Source organism: Schistocerca gregaria, chromosome 7 (genome assembly GCF_023897955.1).
Source record: "Schistocerca gregaria isolate iqSchGreg1 chromosome 7, iqSchGreg1.2, whole genome shotgun sequence".
Lineage (NCBI taxonomy): Eukaryota > Metazoa > Arthropoda > Insecta > Orthoptera > Acrididae > Schistocerca > Schistocerca gregaria.
Genome location: NC_064926.1, coordinates 401,752,176 through 401,764,630, shown reverse-complemented (window position 1 = coordinate 401,764,630; position 12,455 = coordinate 401,752,176). Strand labels below are relative to the sequence as shown.

Genomic DNA, 12,455 nt, shown 5'->3' with positions numbered 1-12,455 from the left:
ATGTCCCTATCTGAGTTGCATGCCAAGCTTCCCTTGCCCTACTCTTCTCTGTGAGTTGTCTCACTGCTTCCACCGTGTTGCTCAGTTCTTTTATATTGCTTTCATCTGCGGTTCCAAAAACTGTCTTTAAAATTTTTCCCCCACGTTCAGCCTTAATGCCCACTGATGACTCGACACCACCACATCTTCCTGCCTTGAGTATAGTACACTCTCATCCAGGTGCTGCACCCGTAAGGCATCCACCCTGATGATGAAGAGATGAATCATTGCCAACACTCCCCTTTCAGTGACTTGAAGACAGGGATCACGATCACCCTTCCTCCCTCTTCAAAAGGACTGCTGTCTGCAGCAGCCTATATTCAAAAGTACATACAACATATGAAAATACAAAGCCTAATTACTCTACGCAAACCCAATGGTACATGATATGAAAAAAAACTGCAAATACTCCACTACTTTCTGGATCACAAGGCATACGGTACTTCATGCTCTACTCTACCTTCCTGGTTTTCTCTGTGCTTAGCATCTCTCTTTCTTCCTGCGACACACCTGGAATCACATCTGGGCAACCCTTAAATGGCCGTAACCGCCCAATGTGTACTATCGTTGTTCTAGTTGGCAGCTGAGGCTTAATATTAATGGGGGATGTGGTTTCAACAACTTGGTATGGCCCTTGATACCTTCTGAGAAACTTCTTCATTTTCCCTTTTTGTGTATAGGGGCTGGACAGCATTACCCATTGCCCCACTCTATACTGCGGTAAACTTCCTTTCTTCTTTACTGCATCTTCCTGCCTTTCCAAAACCTTTGTATTCGCCTTTTGTACCCATTTCCAAACCTCCCTTATTGTCCTTGCGAACTGATGTACAGATTCACCGGTTCTTCCTTTCTGTAGCCTCGCCAAATCAAATGATGACAGCATTTTTCGCCCACACACTACCTCGTATGGAGACAAACTGGTGTTTGTATGGACTTTTGCATTGTATGCACATACAATATGCTTCAAATACTCATCCCACTGATGGTGATGAGTATCCACATAAAAACTCAGCATCTTCCCGATTGTTTTTTTTTAATTCTTTTGTGTGTGTGTGTGTGTGTGTACGCGACCATGTCGCAGTTGGTTATCTTCTCGATTGTTCTGTGTACCCGTTCTGGCCTTCCATTGACCTGTGGATGCAACGCGCTCATCCTCAACTAGTTTACGTTCAACAATTTACACAGTTCCTTCATTAAATCTGACATGAAGTTGGTCCCTTGCTGAGTAATTATTGTCTCTGTACACCAAACTTCAAAATCCAGTTGTTTATTAACACTTGCATGACCATTGCTGCCCGTTGACTTGGCACAGCCACCATCTCCACATACCTCAAAAAATGGTCTATTATTTTCAGAATGAATCTGTTCCCTGATGGTGTTCACCTGAAAAGTCCTATGACATCGATCCCCAGCAAGGAAAATGGACGTGTTGCTTCCGGTAATCGTTGTAGCTCTGTTTCCCACACAAATCTGCTCTCTATGTACAAGGTATACAAATCTAGACACACTGATCCTCATCTACTTTCCTTCCTCTCCACCAATACCTCTTTGCCACTCTCCTATTCGTCGCCCTACATGCTCCATGACCAGATAATACGTGATCGTGTGCTTCCTTTAAAACCTCATTCCTCAACTTCGCTGGCACTGTTACCCTTGGTGCAAACTTCATTTCCCTGCACAGAAGACCATCGTACATATTAAATTGTGGCTGTGTCCATACAATTTACAATAGTTGTCCATGTCCTGTAATTCTTGCCATACTGCTAGGACTTCTACTTTTGCCACCTTCCTACTTAGTGCATCCACATTACCATGCTTCTTCCCAGGCCTGTGCACCACCTTGTAGTGAATTCACAAAGCCTCACAGCCCATCTAGCAAGTCTAGTGGATGGATCCTTCAACCACTTCAATGCAGCATGTCCATCACTATCCGAAACCTTCTCTCATACAAATAACATTTAAAATATGTGATTCCATAGATTATGCTAAGCATCTCCCTCTCAAATGTTGAGTAATTTCTCCTGCTGCGTTTGACTGCCTAGACGCATATGCTACAGGATGTTCCTTCCCATCAATTTCCTGACTAAAAACAGACCCTAATGCTTGATTCAGTGCATTGCATACTAGTACAAACTCCTTTTCAAAATCTGGAAGCACAACAACCAGACTTGATGTTAACACTTCTTTCAGTTTGTCAAACACTTTTTGACACTCTTATGTCCACTCAAATTTCCTTCTGTAACAACTGTCAATGGCTGTGCCAAATCTGCAAAACCCTTCATGAACTTTTGATAGAAATTGCACATTCCGACGAATAATTACACTTCCTTAACTATTTTTGGTTCCTGAATATCCCTTACAGCCTGTACCAACCTCGGATCTGTTCGCACTCTGTCCTTACCGATAATATGACCCAAATATTTTATTTCTTCTAATGCAAAATGACACTTCTCCAGGCTCAACATCAAACAAGCTGCTCTTAACCTCATAAAGACTTCCCTTAACTGCTGCTTATGTTGCTCCATACTACTTGAAAACACTATCCAAATGGACCAGACACTGCCGTGGTTTCAAACCCCTCAAGACACTGTCTAGAAACATCTGAAACATTGCCAGAGCGTTTTTCAAACCGAATGGCATTCTAATGTACTGGTAATGACATCCAGGAGTACAGTAAGCAGTTTTTGGACGATCCTCTGGAGCCACCTCTAACTGATGATAGCCATTTGTCAAATCAATCGTAGAAAAGTACTGGAACTGTCCTAAGTGATCCAAAGTCTCTGATATGTTTGGAATGGGGTATGCATCCATTACTGTCTTATTATTGAGGTATCGGAGTCACAACAGAAGCTGTATTTCTTAGTTCCATCCACAGATTTTTTAGGCACAACGACAATGCCCAACCCCAGCAACTATTACTATGCTCTATAATATCGTCCGCAATCAGTGATCAATGAAATCATCCTTAGCCACTTGTCAAATCAATCATAGAAAAGTACTGCAATTACCTTGGTATTCTGTATGGTTTATGGTAAACAGGTGCTTCATTCCCTGTTGGTATCCTGTTTGAACTAATGGAGTTGCTGGTAAAGGCTCTTGTGGAAAAAACAGATCCTTAAATTCCCACAATAATTCTTCCATATTCTCTCTTTCTCCTCTTTTCAAATGCTGAATTTTGTCATGAAACACAGTTCTAACAGCACTTAGTGGTTGATCACTTCGCCTACCTCTCAAACACCAGTCTTCGTCATCTGGCACATTCAAATTTGCTACTAAAAGTCCTTTCCTCAAATTCGCGTCTACAGGACTAAAATTATCCACTTTCTACATCTACATATATACTCCGCTAGCCACAAAGTAGTGTTTGGCGGAGGGCACAATTCGCGCCACAGTCATATTTCCCCCCCTCTGTTCTGCTCGCAGATCGCGCGAGGGAAAAACAACTGTCTGAATGCCTAAGTAGGAGCTCTAATTTCCCTTATCTTTGAACGGTGATCTTTGTGCAATTTGAAAGTTGGTGGTAATAATATATGCTCTATATCCTCAGCGAAGACCGGATTTCGGAATTTATTGAACAGCCCCTTCCGTTTAGCGTGTCTTCTATCTGCAAGTGTGTCCCACTTCAAACTCTCTATGAGATTTGTAGAGCTTTTGCAATGGCTAAATGTACATCATGAATCTTGCAGCTCTTCTTTGGACCTTCCAATCTACTGAATCAGACCCAACTGGTAAGGGTGCCATACGGACTAACAGTACACTAATACTGGACACACTGACGTATTGTAAGCAATTTTCTTTGGTGAAGGACTGCATCGCTTCACGATTGTATCAATAAACCGCAATCTAGAGTTTGCCTCACCTGTTACTTGTGTAATCTGACCATTCCATTTAAGATCATTTCGAATAGTCACACCCAGATACTTGATGGATGTTACCGTTTCCAAAGACTGGGCATATATTTTGTACTCGTACATTAATGGGGATTTTCGCCTTGTTATACACAGTAGGTTACACTTATTAATATTGAGAGATAACTGCCAGTCATTACACCATGCATTTATTTTCTGCAAATCCTCATTGATTTGTTCACAACTTTCATGTGATAGTACTTTCCTGTAGGCAAAAACTACATCGGCAAACAGTCTAATGCCGCTGTCAGTACTATAAACCAGATTTTTTTATGTAAATCATAAAAAGCAGCGAACCTATTATGTTGCCCTCCTGTATGTGTACAACACTATGTTTCACAAAACAACCCAATGGACCGAAAACTTTATTATCCTCCAATGGTTCAATAATACATACTGTACCCACAGGTAGATTTGACTCCACCCTTACGCAAAGCGACTTCCCAGTGCCACTAAACACACACTCATGCGAATTAAGCCTTAATGCTAATGTGCGAGCCAGTCGCAGTGGTCTAGTGGTTCTAGGCGCTCAGTCCGGAACCGCTGGACTGCTATGGTCGCAGGTTCGAATCCTGCCTCGGGCATGGATGTGTGTGATGTCCTTAGGTTAGTTAGGTTTAAGTAGCTCTAAGTTCTAGGAGACTGATGACCACAGATGTTGAGTCCCATAGTGTTCAGAGCCATTTGAACCATTTTGCTAATATGCGTGATTCAATTGGTTTGTTCATTGAACATCCCTCGCGACACCTCTGCATTGCCAAGTTTCCCATTGCTGAAATAACATCCCCCTCGACTCAACCTATAACGTGGTGGATCTAACTTCCTTCACACCATTAAACTCTTTAGTAGCCACTGATACTTGTGCCCCTGTGTCCAACAAAATCTTAAACTTTTCAGTTCCTATGGGTCCTACCATTCAACATTCCACCTGTGCATGAGTATTCATGGCGCTGAAATTAAACACGAGCTCCCTTAAGGTGGGTGTTGGCCCCCTGTCATTTAACGCTTGTCCGCCTCTCCTATCTCCACTTCTCCATCCTCCCTGCTGCCGATTTCCACCCCTTCATTTACTCCTCAATGACTGAGTACATTACCTCTGAAAATGTCCCACATGACCACACTTCAAACATTTCATACCTGCCGTAAACACTGTTTGCCTCTTGTGTACTCCTGTTGCCATGTCTATTTCCTCACATTGAATTGTCAGCTGTATGGCCGAATACAAATCTTTCGGAGTCCCTTCATGCACTTTCCGTGACATATTCTCCAGTAACCCTCTCAAAAATACATCAAGTGTCCTTTGCCCAGCCTCCTGCAACAGAACACTATTCGCTTCATCGCTCTGACCCAACTCTTAATTAATATTCACTAATTTCCTTTATTCTGTCCACAAATTTCTCCAAAGTCTCCCCGTCTCTTTGACATTGTACTTAACTGCTCTCTAAAGTACCGAGCGCATTTTTGTTTTTTGTACCTTTGTAAAAGAACTTCCTTTAACTGCTTAAGCTGTCCTGCCTTCCTTAAGGCCTCAGAACACCTTACATATGTTTTCGCTTCACCCGTTAATCTAATCTTGGCTATATGTAACAACTGCTGATCACACCAACCACTCATCACAGCTGAAGTCTCCAAGTCCTCCACAAACGAATGCACATCCTCAGATGCCTTGCCACGAAACTGAATAATCAAACTTGTGGCAGCTGGATCAATCCCCTGCACCCTAGGCAACGACTGATCAAATGCGGTTTCCCGCTCACATCTAGATGTTAATTCATTTCTCAACTGCATATTGTCTGCTGTCAATTGTGCTACTTTTTCCAACAAAATCCGTACTGCTTCTGGTTCAAACACATCTCGCATCCCTGACCCTGCCATTGTGTTGCTTTCATTCCCAGTTAGTCCCGAAATGAAACATTTAAGTACAAGAATAACCCGACTCCCTACATCTCAGTATCATCATACTCGGTATCTCCTTGTACCTACTCAAACCAATACAAAAGTAATTAAATGCCATGGCAAAAAAAACCTTACTGCCCCAAATACACTAACACTGGCAGACTCAGCGAAACTCGGAGTGAGCCACAGGTAGCCAGCTGTGTACTTCTCGCTGGCGTGGCTAAGATTGCGGTGAAAACAAGTGCCTGCGTTCCGGAGTCCAAATCTGTAGCCCTTGCCTCGGGATGCCAGGGCAATTGCACAAGGTAACGAGCCATGGAGTGGCCCGCCACTGGCTGGCTACGGACCACATCAGCCTCAGAGGGTCGAACCAGCGACCCACCGTGGACTGGAACACTGGCACCCCTCCTGCTGCTGTGTGTAGCTAGTGGTGCAACGCGCCCTGCTGTCCAGGAGAGCTGACACACTTGAATGTATCTCATTACAAACCCACACCTATTTATATGTGGCTGTGTGCCTCTGTTTTGCCATATGCGCTGCTTCGCGTCACGTACTCATAACCCGCTAGGTTGGCTAGTGGGCCCTTTCTGCCTGTGATTTGCGACAAGCAAAACCACTATGTATACTCTTTCAGAAATTTGATGGCCCTGTGGCCTATATTCTGCTTCTCACTGTTGGTATGTGTAACTCCCTGCAATCCGGCCCGCACCTGGCTGTAACTTATGCTCAGAATATTGCACAAAACTAACTTTCCCTATCCTAATTGGTGGTGCCGCTACAGTATGTTCATAGATACCTGTACCTTTATATCTTCTGTACTCGTGTTACCCCTTGAAGTTGTGGTCGTGTTATGTAGTACCACTTGTACCTATATTGCACTTTTTCACCATCTGTAGGAAAGTGCTGTGATAATGGAAGATTATGTTTGCTATTTGCTAGCTACAAAATCACATAACCACTCCTTTTCAACACCTGTATGTATTTAACTGTCCCAAAAATATTTTTAGCCAATCAGTTAAACATTCACATTTAGCTCTTAACAACCAAACTCGTTGACAGATAGATCATTAGTATCCCAAAATCAAGAAGTAAGTAATCCCACAGAATCTTCTTTTGTTTTTATTTTCAGAACAACGGCAATTGTTGTTCTGACCTCTTCCTCTTTGGCATCCACAGCAAGTTACAATGTCAAAGTGTAAATAGCTCCTGCCCCTAAATTAAAACACTCACCCCCTCTATCGCATCTTGTGGCTGTACTATGTTTATGTGTGCATTTAAAAAAAATAAAAATAAAAAATGCGTACACAGTATGCATATTTTCCTCTACCACTGTTACCATGAATTAAGGTTCAAATGGCTCTGAGCACTATGGGACTCAACTGCTGTGGTCATCAGTCTGCTAGAACTTAGAACTACTTAAACCTAACTAACCTAAGGACATCACACACATCCATGCCCGAGGCAGGATTCGAACCTGCGACTGTAGCAGTTGCACGGTTCCAGACTGCGTGCCTAGAACCGCGAGACCACATGAATTAAGGTTTTTGCATAATCATCTGCCACTGGCATATTAGAAAGGAAGTGGGACATGTTGCTACCTTGAATAGAAACATGTACCACCACATTACCCATTCCACTTTTGAAATTCTCTAACCTACCTACCCGATATTTCATACCCTGACTTGTAGAATACCAGCTTCTTTTTTTTCTCTCTTAATGATGAGAGGGACTATTTTACCCAAGAGGATGCCATCATCATTTAACCACACTGAACTGCTTGCCCTCAGAAAAAGCAATAGCTGTGGCAATTCTGTTGTTTTTACCTATGTTCAGTAGAGTGAGTCTTCCTGTTTTTTTTTTTAGTGGGACATCCTTCCCCTTCTGTCCTGCTTTCCCTAAACTTCTTTGGTTTGCTGATTCCACCTTGGATTCACAAACTGTGTTGGATTTGTTGTTTACAACAGGTATGGTCAGCCTACTGAATAGTTTACAACATTCTGCATTCTCTGAAAGTTCATTGAAAAATTTATAAATTAATATATTTAGAAACAAAAATGCTTTTTGCAAAATGTTTGGTGTGTGTGTGTGTGTGTGTGGAAGGGGGGGGGGAGGGGGGGAGATAAGAGTCCATGTCCCCCACTGCCAGCATTGGAATTGCATTTGTATGCAACTAAGGTATTTGGCTTGCTGACAATTAATTCACCTGTATTGATGATGGCTTAGGCTGTGAGGGGGCAGAAATAAACTGCCTCATTGTGTGTGCCTTCATACATAAATTTACAGGAAGATATAAATGAAAAAGTCTGCCTCCACACCTGAGTGACCAGTGAAGGTGGCTGCCATGCAGCACACACAGGGCATCGATTTGATTTGCGGTCCTGCTAAGGATTTTTCTTTGGTGAGAGGTCAAGTGTAGAGTGCAGTCAGCCTCATGATGCCAATTGATAAGCTACTGGAATGAGAAAAAGTGGTTCCATGATCTTAAAAGTTGGCAAAATGGCTGGGAGAGTATTGTGCTGAACACATGCCCCTCCATACCATATCTGCATGGCACCACAAGACAGAGGATGAAATGGCAATCAGTTGCCATCACTTGGATGAGGAGCTTGTGTTTATAAATGAAAAGCCTGTGCATAAATTTCTGTATCTTATGTTGTTCCTTGGATACTAAATGGATGATGATTCTTCTTAGTATTGAGGGATCTGTCTCTGTGACAGGTAAAAGGTTCCTTTCTTGTTTGTGTAACAAATTTTGCTTCTTGTCTTTAAAGCATTTTTACACAGGCGTATCCCAGATACTAATAATGTAGACATAATAAATAGCCTGTTGCAGTTAGTGAATAATCCTCTGCAAAGCAACTGCAGTAGCCTTAACCAAGGATTCACTTCCTCTTTTAAGGGTATTGAGGGAGGCCAGTTCACACACTGGTAGTGTTAATGTAAATATTCCTAAGGTGGTGGTGGTGAAGGTGGTGAGAAGATGCTTATTTTGGTATCATTCCATGTTTGTGTCATCCTGCTTCTCACCTTTCCTCACTTTCCACTTGATAATATGTTATCACACTTGCATCTCTGTTTCATATGTCTGTCTATAATCAACTTGTGGAAAAACATTAATTTTCAACATTTAATTTTACACTAAGATTTATCTTTAGAGTAAGTGAGAATACTTCATTCACAAAATTTGTAAAATTTAGCATTTCATGTAACAGGCTGGAGCAAATTATATCAATTTCATAAAACTCTATATAGCTCCAGTACAAGATGGGTGATTTATCATTAACAGTTATTGCCCAGTGTGCTGTAACTATTCTGACATGAAGACAGAAGGAGCACACTGAATTCAAACTTGGAAGGAGTAGGTTACAGATGCTGAAATGGGCACAGTGTTTTCAGTAACAGTGTTAAGCAGTTCCTCATACCAGAACATTTTGAAATTATGTCCAGCTGGACTAAAAAAAGATCAGTGTGATACTATTAACCTAACTTTTTAATTATTTGATTTCTTGATCTTATACTCACAATTACAGGGTGTTTGCATATATGTCAGACTAATATAAGATGTTGAGAATTTTGAAACACATTCTAAGAAAACATCTTAGAGGTGGTCTCAAGAGCAAAGAAAGGAAAAAAAGGGGGTGGATGTTAATTGTTGGAAGTAATAAGGTGGAGGCTGGAGAAACTTGTTGGGCTATTCAGATGTCCCTGGTTTGGCGATCAGCTTCTGTCTTGTTCCCAAACTGTAAGGGAAGTTCCTGGCATTCATTCTGAAACATGGTTTTAATCTGTCTAGATTTTACATGAGTGTGTACAATCTGTTGTATTGAAAGTTTAACTGTGGAGGGAGTTAAGGAGAAACAAAATAATCTTTCTGATCACTTCTAAGTAAAATACATATTTTACTGACAATTTTTTACATTTTATTTTTTCACATACAAAAATATATATTAAAATTTAAATCAAGAATTTTGACAGTACATGTACATGATGATATAAATACGTTAATTATAAAACAAAGTGAAATGTGAAAATAATGGTTCAAAACCGGGATTCAAGCAATAGTTCATTCCATATAAATATGTTTGAGTTTCCAACTTAACAAAATACTGAAAGTCAACACTACAATCAATTAACATAATCAGAAATCACAACCAGTGTGGTGAAGCAATATATACCACCACCATTAATCAATTTGCAACAAAACAAATAGGCCTTAAAATTCATCTGTTTATATACATTGTTTTGTTTTTAAAAATTTTACAACAATCATACATTCAAAACAAGCAACAATTCAATTAGGATCACATTATTTAACAAGCACAATTTTCTGAGCAGTAAAATAGAATGCATTTTGTTCTGAATAGTGAATCACAGAAAAAGGAGCATAAATATTTATAATATATACAGCGTACTCAAATTCTTCCTGAAATGTGAGTGAGGCATTTGTAATTATAATTCAAAGTACATTATGCTTACAAAAATATTTTTGTGATGTTTGCAGTTTAGAAAAACACTTTCCATTTTATTAGCTCTTCTGGATTTAATATTGTCTACAATATAACATGAAACAGTCTTTATTCAGTTGCAGGTACCACATTAATGCAATTCTCTCTTGTGTTGCAGAGAGACTGCAGATACCATACTGGAAAGTGAGGCCACTGCTTTTAAAATCCAAAAACTCAACAAGTAGCTGCATATTTTTGCAGAAGCATAAAAATATCTGCTGCATTTGGTGCACCAGAGAACACACATTCTTACATTCTCAAGCCTATAAGATTAAAATATTTTAAAAACTCTGCACTGCTTTGCCAAAAGCATAGCAGAAAAATAGTTTGGACATCAATATTTTGAGTTAACCCAAGTCAAATTTTTATAGCTCCTTCTCAAAATTTTTTTACATGTCGTCGTAAATATGTACTCAATTCTATATAAAAATGCTGCAAAGTATGATTAATCCTCAGCAGGTTATACCCAAAATTGTTCATGGTGGCGGTGTAACATCACATTAAGTTATGGACCTGAAAAGAATTGTGAATTTCAATGTGGAGTCTTGTCGGGCAATGAACTCAAGGTAGTGCAATGCTATCTTAAACTAAAGACTAAATTCAGAATATTTCATTTCTTAAATATTTGTATGCATCGGGCAAAAGCTTTCACAAAAACTCACGGCAAAACATGGATAGGCGCATAAGTATGTTAATTTGATGATACAGAATATAGTTCACTACTTAATGTTGCAGTATGCGGTTCTGGAGAAGTTTAGATGAAAATAGATGCAGCATTTTGCAACTACTGCAGAGCCTATTATTTATTGCGTATATGCCTGGATCAGAATAACAAAGTGATTGACAGTTGAGCATAGAAGGGGGCAATGTTCTCAGTTCACCATTATATGGATGTATGGTTTCATACTGGTTTCACTCAAATGGTCCTCTCGTACTAGTACATTATTGCATTAGTTTGGTGTGACTATAATAGCCTTCTTGCTTTTCTGTAAACTATTACAGCTAGTTTCAGATATTCTGTTGCGTAAAATGCATGCTGCAGAAAAACAGTGAAAACTGATCAACAATTAGGTGTTTACAACTGACTGTGGTAACTCAATTATATAAATTATCACATTAGTTTTAACTGCAAGTCATGCTTGGTCAACATTAAATCTAACAGTACAAAACACCAGGATGGAATAACCCATATGTTTAGATATATACGTGCAACTTTAATTAATATCCTATTAATAGTTCAAATTACAATGTTCAGAACACAAGGAAAGATAACTTTGAGTGACTTGTAACTTCCAGGGTTGGAAGATGACTGAATCCAACACCGAGCAATTATGAAACAGCAAAGCTAGCTGGTGAAGGAGGGTCAGCAAAAATAATAGCAACAGGGCTGAAATGAACATTTAAAATTAAGGAACTGTGGACATCTTTCTGATACTGATACTAACAAAATGCAAATTTTTGAATGTAGCTTGTCAAGTCAAGTGACTTTAAGATGATAATGCATTGAAGGAATTTTCTATATCAAACACAATGTATTTGTTAGTGCTGTCAGTTAGGAATGAGTATTATGAAGTAGTCATTAGGACACTTCATGCTGAATAACTCATCCACAGCAAACAGTTTTTTCCAAAGAGAGTAGTACAAGATGTGTAATGCACTCAGGGGACAAGGTTTCAGAATGAAACAAAGCCTGAGAAAGGTATGATGTAATGAAGAAACAGTTTTAAAACAGGGAAAACGCCATATCACAGAAAATCCTTAGCCACTACAAATAATGAATATGAACTTTTTAAGGGAATTAACACCTGAAACCAATGTTACATCAGTAAGAGGTGGAGCTTTGTATCAAATGTTAACTTAAAAGAAGAAAGAAAATACTTACAGTGATTTGCTTTTAAGTGCTTCACATTTAGTTACTATCTAGGTCATAACTCCAATTCTTTGAAGTAAAGCCTGCAGAAGAGTGATGCTGGTGTAAGAGGCTGATCACATTTACTGTATAATTTAAGTTCCCTCTCGGACAAACGATCATATGCTGTCACATATTCCTTATCAAATGCACCTGTAAGAAGAGAAAAAAACCTATTTATTTATGCCATACATATAA

At 39.7% G+C, this 12,455-nt stretch overlaps 1 protein-coding gene across 4 annotated transcripts in view; it reads right to left on the bottom strand.

Moving 5' to 3' along the window:
* Nucleotides 1-9,722: 9,722 nt before the first annotated feature.
* Nucleotides 9,723-12,455, bottom strand: part of LOC126281424 (DENN domain-containing protein Crag) — a 292,659-nt gene continuing 289,926 nt past the window's right edge. For all 4 annotated transcript variants that reach the window (XM_049980371.1, XM_049980368.1, XM_049980369.1 and 1 more), the window contains 2 exons: nt 12,231-12,410; nt 9,723-10,861 (listed from right to left, as the gene is read on the bottom strand). In XM_049980371.1, the coding sequence (XP_049836328.1) occupies nt 12,274-12,410 (137 nt within the window). In that variant the 3' untranslated portion in view covers nt 9,723-10,861; nt 12,231-12,273. The remainder of the gene's footprint in view (nt 10,862-12,230; nt 12,411-12,455) is intronic.